Source organism: Podarcis gaigeae (genome assembly GCF_964106915.1).
Source record: "Podarcis gaigeae genome assembly, chromosome: 14".
In the NCBI taxonomy this organism is placed as follows: domain Eukaryota; kingdom Metazoa; phylum Chordata; class Lepidosauria; order Squamata; family Lacertidae; genus Podarcis; species Podarcis gaigeae.
In genome coordinates, this window is record NC_139690.1 from 41,461,728 (window position 1) to 41,489,572 (window position 27,845).

At 45.1% G+C, this 27,845-nt stretch overlaps 2 protein-coding genes across 6 annotated transcripts in view; one reads left to right on the forward strand and one right to left on the reverse strand.

Annotated features, from left to right (window-relative positions):
- Positions 1-19,865, reverse strand: part of SUN1 (Sad1 and UNC84 domain containing 1) — a 194,904-nt gene extending 175,039 nt beyond the window's left edge. Inside the window, exon 1 of the mRNA XM_083711450.1 lies at positions 19,653-19,865. The gene's annotated coding sequence lies outside the window, so the exon portion shown is untranslated. The remainder of the gene's footprint in view (positions 1-19,652) is intronic.
- PRKAR1B (protein kinase cAMP-dependent type I regulatory subunit beta) overlaps positions 1-27,354 on the forward strand; it is a 115,419-nt gene extending 88,065 nt beyond the window's left edge. For all 5 annotated transcript variants that reach the window (XM_083711722.1, XM_083711723.1, XM_083711721.1 and 2 more), the window contains 2 exons: positions 23,109-23,190; positions 23,849-27,354. In XM_083711722.1, the coding sequence (XP_083567848.1) occupies positions 23,109-23,190; positions 23,849-24,021 (255 nt within the window). In that variant the 3' untranslated portion in view covers positions 24,022-27,354. The remainder of the gene's footprint in view (positions 1-23,108; positions 23,191-23,848) is intronic.
- Positions 27,355-27,845: the final 491 nt, after the last annotated feature.

Genomic DNA, 27,845 nt, shown 5'->3' on the forward strand with positions numbered 1-27,845 from the left:
TCCGTTTCTTGTTATAATGACTTAGGGACATAGGAAGCTGGCTTATAACATGTCCTGCCCAATATTGTATGCTGTGACTGGCACCAGCTCCAGGACAGAAAGAGTCTCTCTCATCACTTGCCTCCTGATGGAAGTGCCAGGGATTGAACACAAGACCTTTTACTTGCAAAAAATGTGCTGTACCACTGAGCTTCAGCCTTTATGGAAGTGTGTTACTATTACACAGCAAGTGTATTGAGCATATTTGATGGAATTGCAGGTGGGAAATTCTAAGGCCACATTCACACCATACCTTACACTGGTATCAGTGCTTTCAGACTGTCATGGCCTCCCCCCCCCCCAAAAAAAGGGATTCTGGGAACTGTGGTTTGTTACTATTAAGTTGTGGGTGAACATATCAGACGATACAGCGATTCTTCAAACAGCTCGTTAATTCACAGGCCAGAACAGAACTGAACTGAACTGAAGGGTTCAGTCAGCCTGCTTATATAGAGCTCCAGTACAACGTAACTGTAACAATTTTCTAAAACTATCCAATCACTGAACGTCACTTTTGATCCCTTATTTGCATAACTATCTACAGTATTCCCCTGCTGGCCCAGGGTGAGAACTTCAGTACATAACAGTTACCACAGGGGGTTTGAGGCCCCCTATTCCCCTCCCAGAGCTACATTTCCCAGAGTGCTTTAGCAGCCAATCCATCTTCCCAGGGAACTCTGGGAATTGTAGCTCTGTGAAGGGAACAGGGGCTTTCCTAACAACTCTCAGCACAAGCAACAGCTCCCAGAATCCTTCGGGGGGGAAGCCATGGCTATTTAAAGTGGTATCGGTGCTCTAAATATATGGTGTGAGGCCTTAGACAGGAACCGGGAACCTGTGGCCTGCCAGATGTTGCGGAACTACACCTCCCTTTCCCCCTGACAATTGGACATGCTGACTGGAACAACATCTGGAGGGCAAAAGCTTCTCTGTCCCTGTTCTAGGTCAATCAAGAATTGACTGGAAGGAGGGGATGACAGCACAAGGAAGGGAGAGCTGGAGAACTTAAACCCACTGAACTCTGAGCAAGTAGCATGTCACAATGTCTCCCAGCCAGGGGTGCCAACTTGAATAAAATATTGTGTGGGCCCAGGTAAGCCCAGCCCCGCATAACCGATCACATGACGCAGTGCACACACACCATTTGAATGGGAATGCTCATCAATTTTGCGGGGGCCTTGCCATCACAAATATTTTATTGTGGAAGCCCCCAGGAGTTGGTTCTTGTGCTCCCAGCTTCCTGCTCTCTTGTATTTTTTAAGGCTAAGGTGTCGAGCTGGCCTCGTGGGATGTTATCCGCAGACGGTTCTTCAGAGTGGGAGTTGTTCTCAGGAACTCCAACCTGAGCCTCTCCCAAGGCTAGCTTTAGTAGCAGAGCATCAAGGAGGGAGCTGGACTGATTCAGCTGCCCGAGAATGCCGTAGTCCACAGCTGTGGCAGCCCATCCTAGCTTCTTCAGCTCCCACGCTTCCCCCGTATCAGATCCTTTGGCTCTAGTTCTCGTCAGCAAGCACCATATATGGTCCAGAGTTATGTCATGGAACTCCTCTCGGTATGCTGAAAGAGCTGCCTCTCCCTCCCCTCCCCAACCCCCTGATATCGGTTGCATGTTGAGAACTTCATGCTGGATTAGCAGTTGGGCTAAGTGCCATCTTGTTGATGGGAAACCATTCAAGCAACGTTAGGGAGATGGAGGAGGGTGCAATTAAAAAGGAAGCAAGGGGACGATGCCAGATTAGTTCATGTAATTTATAGAGACCCAGTTTTCCACTGAGTTAAAGGAGCCAAAGGCCCTTAGAGCATCTCAGCCAATGGCAGCCTGAGCACTTTCTGCCTGCTATGCCCCTCTGCAACATTAAACTAATCCAATTCAGTTAATCCAGTCTAATCCCAACCTGGTGCCCCCTATATATTTTGGAGTCCAGCTTCCATTGCCCCTGACCACTGACCTTGCTGCCTGCAGCTAATGGGAATTGTAGTGCAAAACCATTGGAGGGCACCAAGTTGGAGATGGCTGAGCAAAGCCATCAAAGGTTTTCCATGCTTGTCTTCACAACATTCACATCAGATAGGAATTCTGACATTGATTTTGGTCAGTTGTGGATGCTGACAACCAATTCCCTCTACTTAAATTGCAGGCCATGGGTAAAATGTCTGGAGCCCTGAAGTGCTGAGTAATTGCGCCATTTAACTTTCTAATTGATTGCAGTGATTAATATATCTAATCCTTAAATGAGAACAGGTGCAGATTTTTAAGTGCGGATTTATTTGTTTCTCTTTATGCCCCATGGCTGAAGGTGGCTTAAGAGAAAATAAATCTAATAAAAATAAAGTACCCAACAGAAAAATAAGAAATGTAAATAAAATTCCTATTATTATTATTATTATTATTATTATTATTATTATTATTATTATTATTCCTGGGTGTACATGCTGGACACACAAACACCATATGGCCTCAACTTGGCACATAGGACCAACATCTCTTAGCTTCATCAGATGAAGACCTTCTGAGCATCCCACCCCCAAAACTCTTTCACTGCCATATCAGTTTTATCAGAGCAGCTGATGGAGGCGGAAGCCAGAACATTTTACCACATAAAGAAAAAATAATAACACTCTGCTTCATAAATCACAGTAATATGCACATTATTTTAGTGATTACCAAATCCAGGCTTGAGTGAGGATCATGTGAGGGCCAGTGAGTGAGTGAGAGCCAGTGTGGTGTAGTGGTTAAGAGCGGTGAACTCGTAATCTGGTGAACCGGGTTCGCGTCTCCGCTCCTCCACATGCAGCTGCTGGGTGACCTTGGGCTAGTCACACTTCTCTGAAGTCTCTCAGCCCCACTCACCTCACAGAGAGTTTGTTGTGGGGGAGGAAGGGAAAGGAGAATGTTAGCCGCTTTGAGACTCCTTCGGGTAATGATAAAGCGGGATATCAAATCCAAACTCCTCCTCCTCCTCCTCCTCCTCCTCCTCCTCCTCCTCCTCCTCCTCCTCCTCCTCCTCTTCTTCTTCTTCTTCTTCTTCTTCTTCTTCTTCTTCTTCTTCTTCTTCTTCTTCTTCTTCTTCATGGCATCCATTTGTCCTGGGAGACAATGAAGGAGTTCACCTTCGGGGATGAAGTCAAGCCATTCGAAGGTTACAGCACCTTTTGTAGAGACCGACAAGGGAGAGACATGTTTTGTTGCAGCTGCGGCAGATGAAGGTGTTCAGCTCCAGAATGCCTCAGATTTTGTTTGTTTGTTGCTGTTGCATGTTGGTTTTGCTTGCGTCTTGGCCTGGGTGCTTCATGTTGCCTTACAGCCTGCTCAGGGAAAAACCTCTGCTTAGAATGATAATGCAAGCTGATCCGCTACTGCTGATTTGTGTGGCCAACGCTGGAAGGAACGAAGGAATGATGTGCGCTCTCAACTGCTTGCCATCTTAACCTGAGAGGGACCCCTTTGGTGAGAACACACACAAACCCAGCCAGGCCAGGCGTGAGAACTGGGTAAATGTCTTCTGTCGGGATGAATGGAGCCAAAGGCCCACCTTAGGCACACTTTGCTATCAGGCCTGGTAATCTCTTGCAGAAACACAGCCTGATTAATTAGTAACAAGGACTGGGAAGGCTGTCCAGAAGGAGCTACAAAGGCTGTGCTGCAAATCCTCCAAAAGTCACCCATGTTTTGAGTCGGCTGTGGCAGCGATCTCCTCTCAGCTTCCTTTCCCCCCTCCCCTAGTTCCCAGTCATCCGTGCAGTCATCCTTTTGTTCAATACAAACAAACTAAGGTGGCAGTGCCAACTCCACTCACATGGGAGCAGGTCTCTTTGAGTTCATTAGGCCCTAGAGGAGCTCCGCCCTTGTGTCCAGCACGTCCTACTCACGAATGGACCCATAGAAATGAATAAGCGCATACCCTCCAACATTTCTCCAATGGAAATAGGGGCATCCACAGGAAAAGCGGGACATTCCTGGATCAAATCAGAAACCGGGACGGCTTCTGTAAATCCAGGACTGTCCCTGGAAAATAGGGACACTTGGAAGGTCTGCAGGCATTAGGCATGCCTATTAATTCGTGCCTATTATTTAGGCTTAATGATTTCAGTGGGTCTGCTCTGAGTATAACTTTGTTGGATACAGCTCATGGTTGGAATAGTGTTTGTCAGTTGTTGTTGTTGTTGTTGTTGTTGTTGTTGTTACACCCCACCCATCTGGCTGGGTTTCCCCAACCACTCTGGGTGGCTTACAGCATATATAAAACATAGTAAAACATCAAACATCATCTCTGACCACTGGTCCTGCTAGCTAGGAATGATGGGAGTTGTAGTCCAAAAACAGCTGGAGACCCAATTTTGGGAAACCCTAGTTTGGAATAAAAGAAACTAAAGTGAATATAGATTAAAAGGATTTAAGAAGCATACGTGTGTGGTACTACCCAGTTGGAGCAGGGGGCGGAAACCATGTCCACCATGGGCAAGTCAATGTGAGAGGTAACTGGAACATGGAAAGAAGTTTTAGCAATAGGTCAGGGGGATGCGGGTGGCGCTGTGGGTTAAACCACAGAGCCTAGGACTTGCCGATCAGAAGGTTGGCGGTTCGAATCCCCGTGACGGGGTGAGCTCCCGTTGCTCGGTCCCTGCTCCTGCCAACCTAGCAGTTCGAAAGCACGTCAAAGTGCAAGTAGATAAATAGCTACCGCTCCGGCGGGAAGGTAAACAGTGTTTCCGTGCGCTGCTGTGGTTCGCCAGAAGTGGCTTAGTCATGCTGGCCACATGACTCGGAAGCTGTACGCCGGCTCCCTCGGCCAATAAAGTGAGATGAGCGCTGCAACCCCAGAGTCGGCCACGACTGGACCTAATGGTCAGGGGTCCCTTTACCTTTAAAGGGGGCAAAAAGATGATGGAACCAAAGGGATGGGATTTGATGAGTTCATGAACGCATGAAAACATTCTCCTCCACATCATATGTGGTTTGGTGGTCTGCAAAACCTGGGTGACTGATCCCTACTTGGGCTACCTTTCCCAGCCTTGCAACATAAAAAGAATCCACAAACGCCCCGAAGAATGTCAACCTCAAGCTTCTTTTTAAGTACTCAAAGCTTCTCTTTTGCATGCTCAACATGTAGCACAACAAATCAGTAAGGCTGGCTTTTAAATTCACATCTGGGATGACAGCTTCCTCCAAGCAGTTCAGCCTCATCCAGATGTAATCTAAAACATGTGATTCATAAACCCCTTAAAATTGAGGTTTACGCTGGAAATGCCGATACGTTCTTAACTATGCTGGGAGCTAACAGTTCCCACCACAGGCTCCTTTGATATCTAGAAGGGGAAAGGTGATGTATTCGGGTGTGTAAATCTAGTGTGCATTCACTTCCGACAAGTGCCACATCTTACAGATCACTTGGACTTCAGAAAGTTTTGAGAACGTCAAGTTTTCTTGGCGCTTCCCCTTTTATGGATAGTGTAGCTAGGACATCCTGCTTACTCCCCTTTCTGGACTGAACCCAGTTAGCTGGTGTCACTGAAAGGCAAATTAAACGTGGCTGTGGCAGACGTGGGCTTCTGTTCGCTGTTCATGCATGAAGCAGGAACATCTACAGATGCTGCAAGCATTCAAGCAGGAGGGCTCACAAAAGCTGACCATTGCTGTCAATCAAGCTGACCATTGCTGTCAATCACAGCCCCTTAATTTGGTGTGTGTGTGATCAATGCATTTTTCTTCTTAGCGCAACTTCCTCACTATGGTAAACAACTCTCTTGAGATTTGAGAGTGCTAATGGAGGCTGGGATGCTCTCTTGAATATTGCCAGTATACATGTCGATTAAATATTCAAAAATGCATTTGAGATATCCCTATGTAGTCAAAGCTTCAGACAGACAGACAGACAGACAGACACACACACACAGAGAGAGAGAGGGGAGGGGGAAACCTGCTGTTACCAATGGTATTGATCCATCCTGCCAGAAGCAGAGCCCCTCCCTCCAGTCCTTGCTTCAAGGTTAAGGATGTAAGAAGGCACTGTTTTTCATTCCGTCCTGCGTACTTCACTGTTTTCATTCCGCTGCAGTTTCATCATCCACCCAAATCTGTTATCTGTCTCATTGTCTGCTGCGGCAAAATAATGTAACTTGCATGATTTACATAGTTAATTATATAGAACAGTGCTTTTTTTTCTTAAAAAAAATGTTTAGGGGTACTCAAGAAATTTTGACTCAAGAAAATAACAATTTTATGGTTGAAATAAGGGAAAATAAACACAGTCAATGGACAAAAGTACAAAGATTCACAAAATGTTTAGGGGTATGCACACCCCCCAGAACAAAAGCACTGATATGGAGTATGTAAATCACATTTTCATTACATTTCCCCACCCCATTTATTTCACTGCAAAGGAAATACAATGCAAATGGGTGCAGGAGGGGAAGAAATGTAGTCAGTTTGTGGACTGAAAGCTACAACAAGGGCAAATGCAAACTGCATTCACTAGATTGATTTCTGTTCAGGGCATGCGATGGACAAGCCAACATTTTCGCTCCTGTTTCTGTTTTTGTCAGAATCCTGCAACATCCCTATGCAAGGTATCACGGAAACGGCTTCTTGAAAATGATGTTAAGTGGAGTAACGCCCTGGCTATTGGGATGGATTAAACCAAGCTTTCTTTTGTGGAGGACTTTTCAGCCATGTTTCCAGTAAAAAGGAGCTTCATGGAGATCTGGACATTAATTAACACGGTGTTTCTGCAGGCAATAGCAAACCTTTGTTGAATTCTCCCTACTCTCCGTATAGTAATCCTTACCCATGGACAGTAACCCTGACCTTGCCAGTGGCAGCCAATGGAATGGAGCAGGGCAGAGAAATGGCAACAGGACAGAGGTCAGTTTTCCCAGGACCAACTAGTAGCTGAGAGCACATGCTTTGGCATCTCCAGATAGGAGCTGAGAAAGATTCCCTGCCTGAAACGCTGGAGAAGCCACTGCCAGTCAGTGTAGACAACAGATGGACCAATGACCTGACTCAGTTTTAAGACCACTTCCCATCTTGTGGTCAGTTGCTCATTCATTCTTTCCTTGTGAATCTGCCGGTGCACTTGGCTCCTCAAGGGAAATTTTGCTGTATGCCCCTGCTGCTGCCTGAAGGGTGCTGGGTGGAGACCAGATAAAGGGTTTTCTCAGTTACTCTGTCTAGGTTATGGAATGCCCTCCCCAGAGAGACCCGCCCAGCCTCTCAGCAGCTTGCCTCTCACTGAACGGCAAAGATGTGGCTTTGCTCACCAACCATTTGTCCTGGGGCAAATGAAGTCCAGTACCTTTCCTGCTTTATGGTCCTGCAAATTTTGTATTCTCAGGTTTTAGTTCTGCTCTGCTATTGTTGTTTGCAAAGTTGGCGGTGTGGTTTTCTTTGTCTGATTAGTTTTAATACTGAAGGGTGTTGGTGCAGGCCACATCAAGGGTATCTGGGCTGAAAGATGGGATAGCAATGCTTCTGTAAAAAAATTAATGTCATGGAGGGCTTTAACTTGCCAGCAAGGCAGTTTATGATGGCAGACCTACATACAGTGGTACCTCTGGTTACGTACTTAATTCGTTCTGGAGGTCCGTTCTTAACCTGAAACTGTTCTTAACCTGAAGCACCACTTTAGCTAATGGGGCCTCCTGCTGCTGCCACGCAGCCGCCGCATGATTTCTGTTCTCATCCTGAAGCAAAGTTCTTAACCCGAGGTACTATTTCTGGGTTAGCGGAGTCTGTAACCTGAAGCGTATGTAACCCGAGGTACCACTGTATATCATTGTGTCCAGCTGTGCTCTTTGTGGAACTATTTTATTGGGTTCATTATCATCCCCCAAATGCCCACTTGTTAAGCCAAAGGCAAGTATTGAGAGCTACATAGTTGCTCTTGCTGGACAGAATCATCTCTGTCCACTTTTAAATGACACAGAGTCTTTTTTCCACCCTAGCAGCTGTGCAACACCCATTCAGCCAGACGTGGCTGAATTCTAAGGATTGTGTCCAAATGATTAATTCCACCCCCACCAGAAACACAGGGATCTACCTTATTACTGAGTCAGACCACTGGTCCATAGGGATGGGTACATACTTGTTTAACCCTGCACGGATAGTTCAGTTGGTAAGAGGGTGATGCTGATAATGCCCAGGTTGCAGGTTCGAAACCTGCAGGACGGCTGCATATTCCTGCACTGCAGGGAGTTGGAATTAATTTTCCTCAGGGTCCCTTCCAACTCTACTGTTCTATGACTTCACCAGCATTTTAGTGTAAATTTCTCCTGACAGACTTGCTTTGTGTGTGATTTGGACCAAGATACACACACAAGCACAAAAACCCTAATAGTTCGCATCTTTGTATGTTATTGTCTCTGTTACATCCATGTTCACACTTTACCCCGTTACAGTGGTACCTCTACTTACGTTCACCTCCGGTTACGTATCCTTTGGAATACGTGTGCAGCAAACCCGGAAGTATTTTTCTGGGTTTCGCCACACGCACATGCGCAGAAGTGCTCTACACACCGCGCGCATGTGCAGAAGCGGCACGTCCGGATACACACACCTTGGGATCCAACCAGAGCTCTGGAACGGATTCTGTGTGCAACCAGAGGTACCACTGTATATGCATTCTTGTACACATCCCTTGGCTGTAGAACTGCACGGGAAAATCCAAGGATGCATGTATTTTAAAAGGTGAACTGCCTTTTGGCTTGCGCATTGTTTCGGAAAGGGCCAACTTGGCCTTGAAATGTGATCGGAATCAATTTTATCCTCTGCCCTTGCTGGTGTGTCCAGCTCAACATTGTGTATCCAGAGTTTCAGAAAGGAGGTGCTCCTACTGGGAAGTCCCAGGTTATGGCACCTGGGACCTTCTGCATGCAAGGCAGCTGCTCTTCCACTGAGCTATGACCCTTCCCCGAAGGACAAGATATTCAGAAATGTCTCCTTTTTGTTCCTGCTCAGGCACCGCTTCCTTCGCCTACTGTAGCTGCTGCCCCAGCCACCAACCTTAACATCATTTGAGAGGCATCAGTTATGATGTCTGTCTATGGTTCCCGCTACACCCCCTCCGCTCAGTCTGCATGCATTGCTGTCTGCCGAATATTTTCACAGGGTAGCAGGTGGTGGTGGGAGTAACCCGACCATAATACAATATTATCGGCTTAAAACAATTTTCTCCAGAAAGGCATTTGGGGATGGGTTACTCGAGCTAGGGCTGTTCTGCGCTGCCTCCACCTTTCAAATCCTACCCACCCAACTCCCCCCCCCTCTCTCTCTTTTAAAAATCTTATCTCCTCTTCCTTCTTTCCTTTATTTGCATTCAATCCTGCTGACTTGGTAGGAGGCGGCAATTCTGCAACGTCTCTGCTCTGAACATGGTAGCTGCTAAGGTCAATTCCAAATATGAAGAGCTGATGAATAAGCCATTATCGAGCTGCTTTATATGTTGACTCAGTGGACATTTCCTGGCTTCGGAGAGAAAGCAAAAGAGAATGGCGAGCTTTGTCGAGTGGAGGAATCTTTAAAATGCAACATTTCTCTCCCCCCCCCCCAGTCTCTTCTCCCCCTTTTGCAACTTTTATGGCTTTGTCTGCTGGCATGTCTGAAGGAGGAAAACAGAGCCTGCTTGGCCCTGTGCCACACCGCTTGGCACAGAAAGATCTGGTGTCAGGGTGCATGTTAATTCTGCTGTTTTCCCACAGACACTGGTGGTTATTTTTTTTCCACGGGCAAAGTGTCCTTCAGGTGATTCTTTCTGGGTTGACCCCTGAATGCTGCTTTCAGAGCTGATGCACTTAAATAGGCCAGTTTGTCTCTTAGGGTGACAGATCCCCTCTTTCGTAGTTGTGGATCTCCCTCTCGCTTGGGGTTCTCTCATTCTCTCACCATGGCAGCATTGCAAGTAGGGCTGCAAGAGTGAATTGATTTGATCTGTAGATTAATCAGTGTGGTTGAGAGAATTAAAGACACACTTGTTTCTTTCTGGGGTGGGTGTGTGAGTGGTAGCGAGAAAGAAAATATTAAAAGTTGGATTTTTCCTCCGAATAGCAAGCATTTGTTATTTTTTATTAAGCACAAAGTTCATTGGGATCACTTTTTCACCCTCAGGACTGAGATGTTTCCTGATAGCTTGAAATAGATGGGCATAACTAACTTAGATCCATTAATTCGAATAGGTTTACTCTGAGTAGAACTTAGTTGGCTACAACCCTATGGCAACTGGTGACATGCTCTATATGTCGATGGTGAGTAGTTTACAAGAGCAATGATAATAATGTGTTGGTTTTAAAATAATAATAATCCTGAATAGGGTAACTGTGCCCTTGAAGGACCAGGTGCACAGCCTGGGAGTCAATTTGGACTCATTTGGTCCATGGAAGCGCAGGTCAGATCTGTGTCCAGGGCAGCTGTCTACCAGCTCCACCTGGTACGCCGGCTGAGACCCTGCCTACCTGTGCACTGTCTCGCCAGGGTAGTACATGCCCTGGTTATCTCCTGCTTGGACTACTGCAATGCTCTCTATGTGGGGCTACCTTTGAAGGTGACTCAGAAACTACAACTAATCTAGAAAGCGGCTGCCAAATTGGTGACTGGGAGCAGCCACTGGGACCATATAACACCGGTCCCAAAGGATCTACATTGGCTCCTGGTACATTTCTGAGCAATATGATGTTGATGATGATGATAACCACTATGGTTTAGAGTAGGGGTGAGGAACCTTGGGTCTAAGCACCAAGCCTCTCTCTCTCTGGCCCTCAAAACCACACCCCTCACTTGCCCTGCTTCACAATCCAAGTTCTTTTGCCTGGCTGGAATATGTCCTTGAACTCAGATACAGTGGTACCTCAGGTTACAGACGCTTCAGGTTACAGACTCTGCTAACCCAGAAATAGTACCTTGGGTTAAGAACTTGTGTTTCAGGATGAGAACAGAAATTGCACGGCGGCAGCAGAAGGCCCCATTAGCCAAACCTCAGGTTAAGAACAGTTTCAGGTTAAGAACGAACCTCCGGAATAAATTAAGTTCTTAACCCAAGGTACTACTGTAATGCCTCTTGCTTTCCTGGGCATTACAGTGCCCAGTGAGAGAGAGGGGGGGGGGCTGAATGTTGTACAAGCCAGCCCACTGTACAAAGGTGAAATCTGCATTTGCTAATCCGCCCACTTTTGCCTCTGGCCACGCTCACTTTCTTCCCTGGCCCTTCCCATCACTGGCACGTGGCCCCTGGAAGATTGCCCACACAGCAGTGCGGCCCTCAAGTGAAAAAGGGCTCCATGCCCTGATATACACCTAGAAAGAAGTAGAAGCAGGAGGAGAAGGATCTTTTTGGGCACACACCGAAATAGCCACAAGGCAGGGGAGAAAGGGGGAGACAGAGGGATCCTTCTCAGAAGGACAATCCCTCACGAGTAGCGTGCAGTAAAAACAACTCAGCCCAGGAGGCATTTCTGAGGGACCCATGAAAGGGCAGGGTTAAAGCACAGACATGGCTCCACCCGCCTGCCCATTAATCACCAGGAAATTCCTCTTCCTTGATCTTTTCTCTATTCTTTCCAAATTAGACTTGGGGAGCGCTTTTTTTAGAATGCCTGAGTCATTGCAAAAGAGGGTGTATACCTTGACCGGTGGTGGACACAGCATCTGTGTGTGTTTTAATTACAATCAAACATTTGTGCCAAGAAAAGCTGGATTCAGCGATTAGCATGCATTATGTGAAGAGGTTCCTGCAGGTAGAGGGAAGGGAGGAGAAGTGTTTGCCGACTTCCTCCCTTACTCTGGAAATGCCGGTGGTGGAATCTGGGACCTTCTGCATGCAAAGCAGGTGTTTTACTACTGAGCCCATTTTAAGCACCTTAACCCCCCCCCAAAAAAAACAGGGTTGCTGCAGATACCGCAAAGCAGAGCGGCAAGGAAACTCCGTGCACCCAACCATCTCAATTTGTCCAAAGACCTACATTTGCATCCATATATATGCATTGACATGTGCAAATCTTTTAAGGACCAAGCAATGAGCCCTAGATAGAAGACCCCTAGATAGAAGTTAATGTTAATGTTAATGTTAATGTTAATGTTAATAATAATAATAATAATAATAATAATAATAATAATAATAATTTATATGCCACCCATCCAACTGGGTCGCCCCAACCACTCTGGGTGGCTCCCAACAAAATATTAAAAGCACAGTAAAACATAAACCAATAATAATAATAATGTATTATTTATACTCCACCCATCTGGTTGGGTTTCCCCAGACACTCTGGGCGGCTCCCAACAAAATATTAAAAACACAATAAAAGATCAAACATTTTAAACTTCCCTGAACAGGGCTGCTTTCAGGTATCTTCAACAAGTCAAATAGTTGTTTATCTGTTTGACATCTGAAGGGAGGGTGTTCCACAGGGCAGGCGCCACTACCGAGAAGGCCCTCTGCCTGGTACCCTGTAACTTGGCTTCTCGCAGTGAGGGAACCACCAGAAGGCCCTCGGTCCTGGACCTCAGTTTCCAGGCTGGGCAACGGAGGTGGAGACACTCCTTCAAGTATACAGGGCCAAGGCTGTTTAGGGCTTTAAATGTCAGCACCAACACTTTGAATTATGTTTGGAAATGTAGCCAGTGTCAATCTTTTAGGACCGGTGTTATAAAATAATTGTGTTCTAAAAATTCTAACGCTTGCTTATGACATGGGTTCAGTCTTTCGGGTTCAGTCCTGTTAGATATGTTTCTCTGTCCTTTCTGTAAGTTTCCCCCGGGGCACCGACAGGCTTAGGAGATCCTTGGCACTCTTCTTCCAGTAGCCCATCATTCACAAAGCAGCATGTGGCTGCTTGGCACGAAATAATTTACAATTTTGTTAAGTAGTCACCAGCCCTTCCTGTTGCTTGGAAGCTGGTGTCTCCACAGATTGAGAAATGCCTGTTTCATCACATTAATGTCGAATTAATCTTCACGGACCAAGAAAAGAGCGAGTCAGTTGGTGGACATCACTCCAAGAGAGTGTTTGCTTTTGAAATGCAAATGTGAGGCCTGTCCAGGCAACCCTGATTCAGAAGGGGGTAATCATTATAACAGGCAAGAAGCCGGAGTAGGCATGCAAGGAAAGGCTGGTGAAATTGAACCGAAATTGCTTGAAATTACGCCGGTGTAGGGTTTAAATTAAAAACAGCTGCTCTGTCTTAAAACTGTTTTTTTGGGTTTTAAAAACATCACCTTGAGGTTGGGTTGAATCTCAGTCCATCTGCTGGAGTTATTAGTCTGTCTGCGTTTCCAAACTTGTAATTCCAGCAGTTGCGGCTTCAATAACCACCTTAATTCAAACTAATAATGACCATGAGCCACAGTGTCAGTCAGTCAATTTCTGGTAAATTATCAAACACATGACCAAAGAGGATGAAAAAAAAAATACTTCTGTGCCGTAAATGTATTTTGCACTCGCGGGGTTTTGTCCAACTACAGCAGCAGGAGCCAAGAAGAGTTTCCATTGACTTCGCCGTGACTTGGATTGTGTTTTCGTTTGGCTCATGCTAAGTAGTAGCTGAGTTTGTTTTGTGTGAGTTTTCCCTTTTTCTTTTTGGTATACTATTCCACATTTTACACTAGTAAAATGTTCAGTAGTTTCTTTGCTAAGCCAAAATTCAACAGCGGTGCTGTAATGGAGAAAGAGGCTGTAGCTGTTATAACCTGGTTCGTTCAGACTGGGCAGGTGGGCCATGTTAGCGGCAGCTGTAGGGAGCTTCCCAGCAGCACTCAAAGGAGTGGCAGTAGTTTATAGCATTTCATTAAAAGAGCAGTTCCTTAAAAGAAAAAAACTCTAGTTTGCCTCAATGGGAAAATAAGCAGTAGGAATGTGCAACAGTTGTCTCCGCCTAAGAGAAGAAGCATGCAATGGCTTTGCTCAAAACCAGATAACATTTATTGGAAAAACAGTGCACGCTCATCAATCAATATAATTCATGCTTCTGATTTATTATTGAAACCGTAATTTAAAACTTATAGAATCCTAGCATTGTAGAGTTGGAAGGGACCCTGAGTGCCATCTGGTCCAACCCCTCAAGGCAGGGACCTCAACTAGATCATGCATGGCAGATGGCCATCCAACCTCTGCTTAAAAACCTCCAAGGAAAGAGACTCCACCACCTTCCAAGGGAGTCTGTTCCACTGTCAAACAGCTCTTGCTGTCAGACAGTTCTTCCTAATCTTTAGTCCGAATCTCATTTCTTGTAACCTGAATCCATTGGTTTGGGTTCTACCTTCCGGAGCAGGAGAAAACTAGCTTGCTCCACCTTCCATGTGATAGCCCTTTAGATATTTGAAGATGGATTATCATATCTCCCCTTGGTCTCCTCTTTTCCAGGCTAAACATCCCCTACTCCTTCAACCCTTCCTCATCAGGCTTGGTTTCCAGACCCTTGATCATCTTGGTCTCCTTCCTCTGCACATGTTTCAGCTTGCCAGCATCCTTTTTAAATTGTGATGCCCAGAATTGGACACATCATTGGCTATCATATGCTGTCTCAGTTTCTCTCTCTTACTTTATATAACTGGGTTCCCCCCCTTAAACTTTTTAAAACTTTAAAAAACCCAACCACACAGGTATTAAATCAAGTATGTAAATTAAATACCACAGGTATGAAAATAAATTGCAAATTATGGGTGCATCCCGGAAGGGCACCTGGAGGTTGTTGGATGCTGTAGACTTCCTTCTGTAGGACAGGAGACAGAGGATGGACAGAGGGAGAGGCCCAAGGCCAACGACCTCCCCGATGCAACATCAAGAATGCACCACCATTTCTGACCCCCCTGCAGGGTTCTAAGGGCAATAAGGCCAGAAAGCCTTCCACTGGTGGACCTAGAACACACCTCCGAAGGACATAAGCTGAGCCTAATGGATCAGGCCCATGGGTCACTGAGAACAGCATCCTGTTTTCACAGGGGCCAGTCAGACGCCTGTGGGGGGAACCCACAAGTAGGATAACAGTACAACAGCACACTCCCCAGTAACTGGTATTCAGAAGTATGGTACCCCAGAAAGTGGAGATAGTGGACAGCCTTCTCCTCCATGAATCCAATCCTTTTCTAAAGCCATCCAAGTCGATGGGCATCGCTGCCTCCTGTGAGATTGAGCGCCATGGTTTTAACTATGTGCTGTGTGGAAAAGTACCTGCTTTTGTCTGCCCTGAATCTTCCAGCGTTCAGCTCCGTTGAATGTCCATAAATTCTAATGCAGGCATAGGCAAACTCGGCCCTCCAGATGTTTTGGTACTACAACTCCCATCATCCCTAGCTAACAAGGACCAGTGGTCAAGGGTGATGGGAATTGTAGTTCAAAACATCTGGAGGGCCGAGTTTGCCTATGCCTGTCCTAATGTTAGGAGAGAGGGAGAAAAACTTTTGCATACTTTTACAAACTTCCATCGTGCCACCTCTTTTCTCAAACTAAAAAGTCCCATTGCTGCAACCTTTCCTCATAGGGAGTCTCTCCGCTCCCTTGCTAACTTTTGTTGCCCTTTGCTGAAACGTTTCCAACTCTGCAATATCCTTTTTGAGGTTAGGCAACCACGTCTGGAACAGAGGGAGGAACAATGACAGCCCTGGGGTCATTCCCCCTCATACTGGAAAGCAGAGAAGCACCTCAGAAGACTATCATCATGATCAGGCGGTTTTGTGGCAAGCAGGACTTCGTGACTGTGCAGGACCTTGTAAGCCTGAATTGTGTCCTGAGCTGCAAACCAGAAGTGTCTTAACTGGATTGCAAACCCCACCTAGAAACAAGATGGCAAGCCTTTTTATCAGGACTTGGGCCAAAATGTGCAACCAGGAAAAGCAAAGGAAATGGGTTTCTCAGCACCTTTCCATCTGCAGTCAAGTCTCAGCTTCTAACTCCTCTGAATCAGGCTTTGCAGCCAGGTCTTCCCAGCATTTGGTGCATGTTCCATCATTTCAAAATGAAGCATCATTCAGTGATTTGGTGGGTTTTGTTTCTTGGGAGAGAGAGAAAAAAACCCCTCATAACTTCAGAAGGGATGCAAGTTCATGGGCTGTTAATTTTAATTCATTTTTAATGTCCTAAATTATGACGCCATAAATAAGCTGTAAATTTTTGCGCAGCAAGTCACCGGGGCATCTGAAAGCCATTAGGAAATAACTGCGCTTTGCTGCAAACTGAGATGGTTTGCCATAAAGGAGTGTTTGGGGTGGTTGGCAGGGGGCAGGGGGAGGCAGACAGGTGCATGGGGCAGAGAGGGAGGGGAAGCAAGGATACTGGATGGGTGGCAAAGGCAGCCTGTTTTTAGGTCAGTGACTCCTGTTGTTTTTGCAATGTGATGCTCATATTTACTTGGAGGGGAGGAGAAAAGGCTCAATGATATCAGTTACTGGGAAGAGAGAGACTCTCCAGTGCTTTTTCAAAATTCCTGAGATCACCAAAGATTTATCATTCCAGTCCCCAAACATTTGTTAGCCTGGAGGGCCAGCCTCTCTGCTCATGAGGTCAAACGCCCTTCTCAAACCTGAAGGCGAGACCTGAAGTGCTGGGAGCTCATAGGACCTAAAGATAAAGCTGCAAAACTTTACGACTGACACAGTAAGTCTCAAGTGTGGGCCATGAGCCCTTGTGCACGTGACCAGTGTTTTCAATTCCAATACAGTAAAATTACCGTCCAGAGGTCTGTGAGATCCATATGCAAAGAAGGCATTGGTTTTCGTTCTGCCCTGTATCCATCACACGCAGCGCTGTTTCCATTCTGCTGCAGTTCATCTTCTGCCCATAACTAAGCTATTCATCTTGGTCTCTGCTCTGGGGAAAATATGCATTTATGAATTAATTGTGTAAATCACATAATTGCATTGTCATGCTATTCCACCCCAATGGGAAGCAGAAGGCAAATGTGCTGGGCTAAAGGGGCAAAATCAAGTGCGTATGGTTTGTAGACTGAAAGCAACTGGTGTTGTTGACACCCGTCTGTCTCGGGAGAAAATAGAGGAGTGCACCTTGGGGGATGAAATCAAACCATTAGAGAGTCATAGCACCTGCTGTGGTTGTAGAGACCAAAATGGGAGACATGTTTTGTTGCAGCCGAGGCAGATTAAGCAACAACAGTAGTCTCAGACTGAATCCCTGGTCTGGAAGCTTTATTTGTTAGGATAGGTGGCGCTGTGGGTTAAAGCCTCAGCGCCTAGGACTTGCCGATTGAAAGGTCGGCGGTTCGAATCCCTGCGGCGGGGTGCGCTCCCGCTGCTCGGTCCCAGCGCCTGCCAACCTAGCAGTTCGAAAGCCACTCCGGGTGCAAGTAGATAAATAGGGACCGCTTACCAGCGGGAAGGTAAACGGCGTTTCCGTGTGCGGCTCTGGCTCGCCAGAGCAGCGATGTCACGCTGGCCACGTGACCCGGAGGTGTCTCCGGACAGCGCTGGCCCCTGGCCTCTTAAGTGAGATGGGCGCACAACCCCAGAGTCTGTCAAGACTGGCCCGTACGGGCAGGGGTACCTTTACCTTTACCTTTAGTTGGCCAATCTGTGAAGGCAAATTCAAAGTCTATGGGGCTGCAAGGTATGGGCACACATTTATCTGTGAGGTTGTTAAATTTCAAGTGTATAAAAATAGGAAAGGAAGAAAGGAAATAGCAACTGTGGTCTTGTTAGATGGGCAGAAAAATGCCTGAGTAGTACCCATTAAGAATAAACCAGTGTTTATTTGTGTCTCCCCAGGAGCCATTGTTCGCTATAAACGAATAGCCTGTTGTTTCCATGGTTTCATTAGAAATCTATGTAATATATTAGAGTGGATTGAACAGTGTTAAGGTGCACTGATGTGCATTGAGTGGATCTTTCATGAACTAAATGGCCCCCATTGATTTAGAAACAACCATTGAAGGACTGACAACCCTGGTAGAACTCATAGGACCCTGTTTTCCTTTCTATGTCCCTATTCGTCCTTATCAAAGGGTTGTGAACCATTCAGGGTAGTCAGAAGAAGTTTGGGGGGAAGCAGCATGGGTCTGGAAACATCAATATTTGTGCATCACCGAGTGACAACGGCTTACCATTAGTGGGTTATGTTATCAGTGTTTCTACAACTGGTCTTCACATCCTTAGCGGACGGAATAAAGTGGATTCATTGAGATGGAAGATCCTACAGGGTTTATCCCAAGTGTAAAATGGCATGGCTGTTGGTGATTAATTATGAGCATCCTGTCCTTTGCGCCCTGGAAAACACCATATTTCCAGGAGGGTTGCCCCTAGCAGTGCTCCAGGAAGCATTTGTGGAGTGCAGGGCTTTGCAGCAAGAGGTGAAATGATATAATCTGATCTCACATCTGCTTCCTGTTGTCTGGGTATATCAGAGGCTTTCTTTGGTCTGCAATAGGCCCATTCTTGCTGGGCAGAGGCAGAAAATGTGACTGTTGAAAAAACAAGAATGGGGGGGGGGGTTGGAATGTGTCTGGAATAGGCATTGCTCTCTGCTGCCAAACTGAGATATTTTGCTCCTTCTACATCTTCTTTTTTTAATATTGTGGAGGCTGGCCATCTCTGCCCTCCTGCAGCAGATGAAGAGTCACAGTATTCCTTGGATTCAGAAGGCAGACAGCAACTGGGTGGCAGAAGAGATTGCTCCAGATAACTCTCCGCTATTGGGCTCTGATATGTGGAGGGAGAGCGGGGGGCTGTGGGGACACACTGCAAGCATCAGGTTTGAGACCAGACAGGGTGGTTTATTCTCTTTTTCCTTACAGAATGCAGGAGTGCAAATCTCTCCCTGCCTGCCTGCCTGCCTCCCTCCTTTCCTCTGCAATAAATCTTAGAAACGGAGACATGAAGGAGCTTTCATTTCCAGATAGCACAGACAAAATTATTTGGCTGAGTAATGAGCGTTTGGCCACAATAAGGGAATTTTATTTTTTCATAGCAACAATGTGAAACCTTGTGCCAATTCGGGCCACTCGGTCCATCTAAACCCAGTATTGTCCACTCTGACTGGCAACAACACTTCTGGGTTTCCAGCCGAGACCTTGCTCATTCAAAGCAGTGGCTGTGGTGGCTGAATGAGTGAGTGGAGGACACTGTAGCTGCACCTCCCACCCAAGGAATCCTGGGAACTGTAGTGTCTGTTTTTTAAAGGGTGCTGTGAATTGTCATTCTGTTAAGGAGGATTCCCAGGATTCGTGAAGTGGGGAGAGGAGAATGTGCTTCACCTGTATGCTGTGTATGCAGACATAGGAAAATATTTGGCAGAATGCAAGGCAGCACCTAAGTGATTAAGGCTCTCCTGCATAATGGCCAGAATCTCTGGGAGATTATTCCTACTCGGCCACTGAGAGCAGCAGGTATTAATCGGGCAGTAGTTCGGCACGTCTTCCAAAATGTGCAGACCTGCATGATGCCCTCTAGCCCTTTCACTTGGCCGCCACAATCTTCCAAACACGAGACTCATCAGACAACGAGACTCCTCTGGGCGAAGGAAAGACTTCAGAGGTTCCTTCGCTGATCCATCTTTTTAATTTTTTTTAAGCCAAGTGAAAATTCATAGGCGCCGACTCCATGGGGCCTGAGGGGGCCCGAGCCCCCTCAAAAATTCGTTTGGGGGGGCTCCGCCCCCCCAATAATTTAAGAAAATTATTACCATAAATTTCGCTCTATAACACACAGATTTTTTCTCCTAAAAAGTAAGGGGAAATGTCTGTGCGTGTTATTGAGCGAATGTGTGGTCCCTGGAGCTGACTCGCCGGAGCGCAGGGGCAAAAATAGGCAAAAATCAGGCAAAAATAAGATCGGGCGGTCGGGCGGAGGGAAGGCGGAAGCTGCTGCTTTCCTGCATTCTGCCTCAGGGTCTTACTGCCCACCCGCTTCTGTTGCTGCGTTTGCTCAAACTCAACAAAGAGCAGGGAATCCCCTGCCTTCCTGGCAAGCAGAGGGTTAAGGAAAGGATCGAGTCCTTCCTTCTAATTCTTTCCTAGTAACACTGCGTGCAGGCTCCAGCCCACCACCTCCTCCTCTCCGTGCTCTAGGGATGCAGGTGGGAGAGAGAGAGAGAGGGCTGGCTTGGGGGGGGGGGGACTTTTGCCTTCCTTTCCTCCCCCCATCCCGTTAAACTCCTCCCCTGCATTCTTAGCCAGCTGCTTCTCCGCACACCCCTCTTGTGCTTCTTGTCCCTTCTGTGTTTTTCCTTCCCTCCCCATTTAAAACGTGGTGACAAAGCACGGATCCACATGGATCCTCAGGATTTTTGCATTGGGTCACTCCAAATTCACCATCAGATCACATAGCATGTCCATGGCTACATCTTGCGCCAAAAAAATCACGCACCCACTGTTGCCTAGGGTCACAGTGGTGCAAAAACGTGGTTACAAAGCATGGATCCACATGGATCCTCAGGATTTTTGCATTGGGCTACTCCAAACTCACTGTCAGATATTAAAAATCTTTATAAAATAGAGAATTAAATACATACAGAATGTTAAATTTTCAGTTTTGAAATATTAGTACTAGTTTAGTACTGTATTTCTATATTACTATAGTACTGTATTAGTTATTTTCAAATACTTAAATATTTTTAGGGTGTAAGACCCAATTAAAGCCCGTTATTTACATACAGTATTACAGTATTTACATACAGTATTAGGCATACTGTATTAACTTTATTAACTGTATTAAAGCATTAACTTTGAGATATTATATTTATTTAATGAACCCTCAGCCTTATTCAAAGTAAGCTTAAATTAGCTATTTCACTTATTAATCAAAGTGCTATTACTGTGCGACAGCAATATTTTATGTTTTATTCTTTTAATGATAGTTTAGGATTTATTTAAATATCATTTCAGTCTTTTCAGAGCTATATATTCACTGCTCTGTAATAGTCTATAAGCATAATTGTTACTGTAAATTAAATTAGCTTTTTACGAAAATACCGTGCGTGTTTCTGTTTTGTTTCTTTTTTCAAAGCCAAAAAGTGTTTCAGGCTTGTCGAGTTTCCCGGAGTGTGGAGTTATAGAGAGTCGAGTTTTCGGGGTTCTAATGTTGATCATATGACTCTAAAATACTTTTAAAAAACTTTAAAACTCACTAATTTTCATCTAAAATTTAGAAAACTTCCCGGGGCAGGACCCCGGTATGGGCCCCCCCAATATTTTTTATAAGTCGGCGCCCCTGTGAAAATTTAAGCAAACAAAAAACAGTCATAGGTTTCTTGTGACTAGTGTGTAGGGATAGATGTGTTTTGTGTCAATTCCACATGTTGGTTTCGTTCTGTCACTGAGGAAAACCTGGCAAGTTTTGCTAATGTTGAAGTTGACATACAAGAGGAATGCAGTCAGTGTATAAGGCAATACATTTACAGAAAGATGGGCACTATCTATTCAGTTCTGGATTGATAAATGATGACATTCCATCTTATAACTTACATCGATTTAATATTTTATTTTATAAGTGGTTTTTTTTCTTGGTACACCCCCCCCTTTTTTATTATACAGTGGTACCTCAGGTTACATATGCTTCAGGTTACATACGCTTCAGGTTACACACTCCACTAACCCAGAAATAGTGCTTCAGGTTAAGAACTTTGCTTCAGGATAAGAACAGAAATCGGGCTCTGGCAGCGCGGCAGCAGCAGGAGGTCCCATTAGCTAAAGTGGTGCTTCAGGTTAAGAACAGTTTCAGGCTAAGTATGGACCTCCGGAACGCATTAAGTACTTAACCTGAGGTACCACTGTATTTCTTCCATTTACCGTATTAATTACTGGTTGTTGAATTGCTAGAGTGAAAATTTACAATCAAACCTTTTTAAAAAGAAAAGAAAAACCTCCATTCTGTCTCCATTTTTGTATCAAATCTGCATTTAGCGACACACAATCATTTAAGTGTGTGTTTTACAACACTCAAGTATGCAATACTCTGCCCCCCTCCCACTAATTTTTTATTATGCAGGAAAGAGCATGAAATGCAAAACAGTAGCAGTAAACAACCACAATACAGTGGACGCTCAGGTTGCGAACGTGACCCGTGTGGGATGCATGTTTGCAACCCACAGCGGCGCAGGTTGCGATCCGGTGCCTCTGTGCATGTGCAAAGTGCAATTTAGTGCTTCTGTGCATGCGCGACTGCCGAAACCCGGAAGTATCCTGTTCCGGTAATTCCAGGTTTCGGTGGTCCGTATCCCCAAAAAATGCAACCTGACGCATCTGTATCCCAAGGTATGACTGTAGTAATAAGGAACAGCATAGGTACTCAGAGCATGACTGATCCCAAAGCAAGCACAAAGCGCCGTGCTAAAACAGATAACTTTGGGCTGTAATAGCTTGAGCTAAGGGGATGATTGGGATGCCGGGGGAGTGAGATGGCTGCCTCTCTCTTCACAGACATATTTCAAGACTGCAAACCAAACTTTGCCCAAGTGATTAGACTTCTTTGCGATGCTGAACAAGCTGTACTGAAACATACACATTTCTAAGTGTGTTTTATCCTTAAATGCTCATCTTAAAATGTTACAGATAGGTAGCCGTGTTGGTAGGCCATAGTCAAAACAAAAAATTCCTTCCAGTAGCACCTTAAAGACCAACTAAGTTAGTTCTAGGTATGAGCTTTCGTGTGCATGCACACTTCTTCAGATACACTCAGTGTATCTGAAGAAGTGTGCATGCACACGAAAGCTCATACCTAGAACTAACTTAGTTGGTCTTTAAGGTGCTACTGGAAGGAATTTTTTGTTTCATCTTAAAATGCACTTTGATACTTTTTTTTTAACCAAGAACTGAACTGCAAAATTCAGAGAAGTGTGAAATGTGAAGGGGTAATTATCGGAGCAACCCTGTCTATAGAAAGGCAGCCTAAGCTACCCCTGTTCCAAACTCTGCTCAGGAAGAATTCGGAGGTACTTGACTCATAACAGCCTTTGGAACGACTGAGTTCTACCAGGTTGCTAGATCATGTGACCGAGGTGAAAAGAGTTTGGACTGCTTTCAACTGGAGGGGCCAAGTGATTAATCCTGGGACTTTCTACACGCAAATCATGATGGGCTGAGGTCCCTCTCCCAAACTTGTGCACTTAAGCAAAGCAAACCTTTCTGCCTCTGTTTTTCAGGGCACAGCTTCCGTTCTCCAGCGCAGGTCTGACAACGAAGAGTATGTGGAAGTTGGACGGCTTGGACCATCAGATTATTTTGGTAAATTCCCAATTTTATTTCAGTTTGGGAAACAGTCAGGAAGACAAGCAAGTGTAGGTTTAGGATGTCCTTGGGGTGGCTATGTGGGAGTGGCCCTGTTCCGTTGTGCAGGATGTGAGTCTCCCTTTGTGCTTCCACATGAGGCCATTGCTGAGGCAGCGTGACAGATTCTAGTGCCCAATTGGCTAAAGTAGCCATCTGAAAATTACTCAAGATGGCCTACAGTACGATCCAAATGGCTTGGAATGTAATAATATATATGAAGATCGCTGCTGGATCAGGCCAGTAGCCCATCTAGTCCAGCATCCTGTTCTCACAGAGGCCAACCAGAGGCTTTTCATAGGCCCACAAGCAGGGACTGTGTGCAACAGCCCTCTGCCCACTTGTCATTCTCAGAGATGTGTCTTCACAGGCATACTGCCTCCGACAGTGGAGGTAAAGAGGGATACGGCTTCCATTCCAACCTGTATTAGCCACAAGCAGCGCTGTTTCCATTCTGCTGGAGACCAGTTTCTGCCAAATACATTAACTCATCCAGCTGTCTGCTATACATAACTTACATTAACTTTGCATTGCATTCATTACAATGTAAAGGAAACACGATTGAAAAATAATTAACTGGGTATCATTTGGTATTTGCCCCCTCTCTCTCTTCCAGGAGAGATAGCCCTCTTGCTCAACAGGCCCCGGGCTGCCACTGTGGTGGCTCGTGGGCCCCTGAAGTGTGTCAAGCTGGATCGCCCTCGCTTCGAACGAGTCCTTGGCCCTTGCTCAGAAATCCTCAAGAGAAACATCCAGAGATACAACAGTTTCATTTCCCTCACTGTTTAAGTCATTCCTGCTGGCTGCCTTTTATGTTAAAAACCTGTGCACTTAAATTTCGACCCATGCCGTTCCATAGCTTTTTGAAGAAAACAAGAGACGTGTGTATTTTATGTATATTTTTTAAACGATCATGTCAGGGGCACTAGATATCAAATCGTCATCTTTGTTATTATGTTAGAAAAAAGGCAGTAGAGAGCTCGATGAAAGTGGCTTTCGTGAACTATTTGTAGGATTTTTTTAATTTGTTTTTTTCACATCCTGAATTACATTCCTGGTTGCCCTGGTCATGACGCCTCTCGGAATGCAATTTTAAACACTGAAAACCACACATTTCAGCATTTATTTTACCTAAGTGTGCTGAACAGCTGGTCGTATCTATGTTTCGTCAAACTGTAAAACAAAACACCTAAACCCACAACTACTTAACTTGAATATTCATCTTCAGAAGTCTTCTTAGGCGGATTAGATGTTTCCTAAGACCCTCCCCCCCAAAATTTTTTTTACAAAATCCCCTTTTAACATTTGTGAAAGTTGATTAGCGAATGGAGCCATAGTCCAACAAGGAGCAACAGGCACATAAGCTCATTGAAATCACCTGGCTTAAGCTACAGAGAGAGTTGAAGGATATTCAGAACAGAGACTAACACCAAAACAGATCTCCCTTTTATGAATATCCTACCCTGAGTGCGCTCATCAGTGCGATAAGGTTTGTTTTCCCTTCTTTTTTGGAAGGGAAAACTCTGCCCTGAGATCGGTGGCTCAAAATAGCAACATGGTGTAAGAAGTGGGTGGGACCTCAGCTTTGCTGCTCCACATCAAAGCTCCTTCCTGCGTTAAGGATACCGTAGCTCCACATGGCTCAGGAATTTGGCACCAGTGGTGAGGGAGGCTGCTTTTGGCACAGTCACGTAGCAGGTGACTTGGGCATGGCAATGGGACACTGACACTGCCAGAACTGAAATACCTTTGGGGGGCAATTATATCTGTTACGCTGCTTCCTCTTCTGAATCCAGCATGTTATTGAGGAGGGAACTGCCTTATACTGAGTTAGACTGTAGTTCTACCCAGCTACATACCTTATAGCCTCCTCTGACTGAAAGGTACCGTATTTTTTGCTCTATAAGACTCACTTTTTCCCTCCTAAAAACTAAGGGGAAGTGTGTGTGCATCTTATGGAGCGAATGCAGGCTGCGCAGCTATCACAGAAGCCAGAACAGGAAGAGGGATCGCTGCTTTCACTGCGCAGCAATCCCTCTTGCTGTTCTAGCTTCTGAGATTCAGAATATTTTTTTTCCTTGTTTTCCTCCTCCAAAAACTAGGTGCGTCTTATGGTCTGGTGCATCTTATAGAGCGAAAAATACAGTAGGTCTCCAACAGATCTCTTTCCCTCAACCCTGCTGCTTGAGACCCTCTTAACTGAAGATGCTTAATTGAACCCGGGGCCTTGTGCATTTGGTGCATGCTCTCTAGCGCTGATTCATTGCTGCTCCTTCACCATGGAGGAAGCATCAAGCAATGGCAAGATCTTTACCTGAAGGAACGTGGCGCGTGGCAACTGATAGTGGAATAGGCAGAGAATGAATTTGGACAAACTCTTTAGGGCAGATATGGCCAACACAGCCCATAGAGTCAAATATGGAGCGATTTTGAGGGGGCAAAAATATACTGAGGTATGTGTGACCCCTGATTAGCACCTGTGATCCCTGATCAGATTTTCCACCTTAAAAGCAAACAAACTGTAAAGCTTTGGTTTTGATTGGAGAAGTGAAACACGGCTGGTTGTGGCGGTGGTATTCAGCTGTATTCCCAGTTTAGCTCTCGCTGGCCCCCGCCCTGCCCAAGCATTTATTAGCCTTGCTGGGGCTAATGGTAATAATTAATAATGCAAGATGTCTGCCCTGCTCAGCGTGGAAGAGAATTTTGCCGCTCCCCCTCTGCTGTCTCCCCTGGACTTCTGATCAGGTGCCAAAAGAGTAGCAAGATTTATCTCACCCCCTTGGCAAGGCAAATCAGATGACTGGCTTACAAAATAGTTCTTAAGACATCCACACACGGCGACAAGTTACTATTTGGCAGGTGGTCCATCTGCATGGACTCGAGAGGTGAAGAAAACGCCAAAGAAAAAAAGAATCCAAATCCATAGCTTTTCAGAACGTGAAGTTTTGAAGCAATCGGTTTATATTTCCCGCACTCCCTAAATTCGCAAACCTTGGCAAAGGTCAGATCTCTTTGCTGTGGGGATTGCTTACTTGCACCCTGAATGCGAGTTTAGTCACCGTTTGCATAAATGTTTAGATGGACATTTACGGAAGCAGGGAATCCGCTGTGTTCTGACAATAATTCATTTCAGTGATATTCGTAAAATGTGAACTGATTTTAGACTGTAGTTTGTTAGGTTGTCCACCCTTTTGAACTCACTAGATTTAACACTCTAATCACGTTGCCATACAATATTTCACTCTGTTCATAGGCTGCAGGCACAGTTCTGCAGGATTCTGCAGGATACCTGTGGCGCCCTTTCATTGTGAGGCTTGTTTGAGGCAGATTCCAGCTGGACTATGTCCTGTGCCATGAATGTTAGGATGGGATCCTGTCTCTGCAAGAAGAGTTTCAGTCTTGTGGGTTCCCTCCCCTCCACACTTTGTTTGATCTTTGTAAACTGTGTTTATTATTCTTATTTATGACCTTTGTTACTGTTTTTGCATGCATTGAGAAATGTGGAAAATCAGATGCCATGTTAGATAATGTAATGGCACAATCTAAAAAAGGATTTTTAAAATACAATATATGTAATACTTATCTAAGACTCCTTGTGAAATGTTTTGGTATTCTGCCTTGTGTGGATTTTTTTTTTTAAAGAAAAAAAAAGCGCTTTTCTAAAAAAGAGAGAGAGAAAAGAGTGAATGTTTGATCGTTCTTTCTGTTTTGCTTATTGCTCATGCTCATTGACTGCATTGGTAAAAATAAATAAATGTGCCTGGTGTAGTAATGCAGGAAACATTTGATCGCTGTCACATTGCGGAGAGTATCAGACTCACAGTGCAAAGGTTTATAGGTAGAAAAAGACTGGGTGCAATTCAATAAAAAATAGATGCAAAAGTCCCCTTGAAGTAGACCCATAGAACCTAGAACCCAGCTAGAGGTTGCATAAGTAGTGCTGCAGTGAATAATTGATAAAGTAGTTAAAATGAGTTTTAAAAAACACACTTTTAATGGACAAAAAAGCTCCTGCTGATTAACTTTTTCTAAAAACTATTATTTTCTTAAATAAAAAAAAAAACAATTGCATTGAAGGATTTTAACCTACTGAGTACTGAAATCCAAATGCATTTACAAAAAGCTAATAAAAAGCAATATTTATCAAAAAAGAATATTCTTTAAAATTCTTCCTTTTAAAAAAACTATGGTTTTTAATGCAAGGACTTATTGATGGCAAGCCCCATGCTTTTCTCCCGTATGGAGGGAATTCCTTCTCCAAGAGATGCAGGCATAATCCATGCATGCACTGATTTTACCTGTAAGTAAAGGCAGTCTATTATGAAGCAAGAAGCAGGATTTTTTTTCTCCTAGTAGGCATGTAATTATGAACCTAAGAAGCTGGATCTGACCAATGGCCCATCTCGCTCAGCATTCTTGCTCTCCCAGTGTCTACCCAGGCATCCCTCAAGCAAGACATAAGCACACAGTATCCTCCGTGCCTGTAATTCCCAGAAACTGATATGCAGAAGTACCATATTTTCCCATGTATAACATGCTTCCATGTATAGGACGGCCCCTATTTTGGGGGCTGCAACCAATCACACGTCCCCCCATGCACTATCCGTGTATAA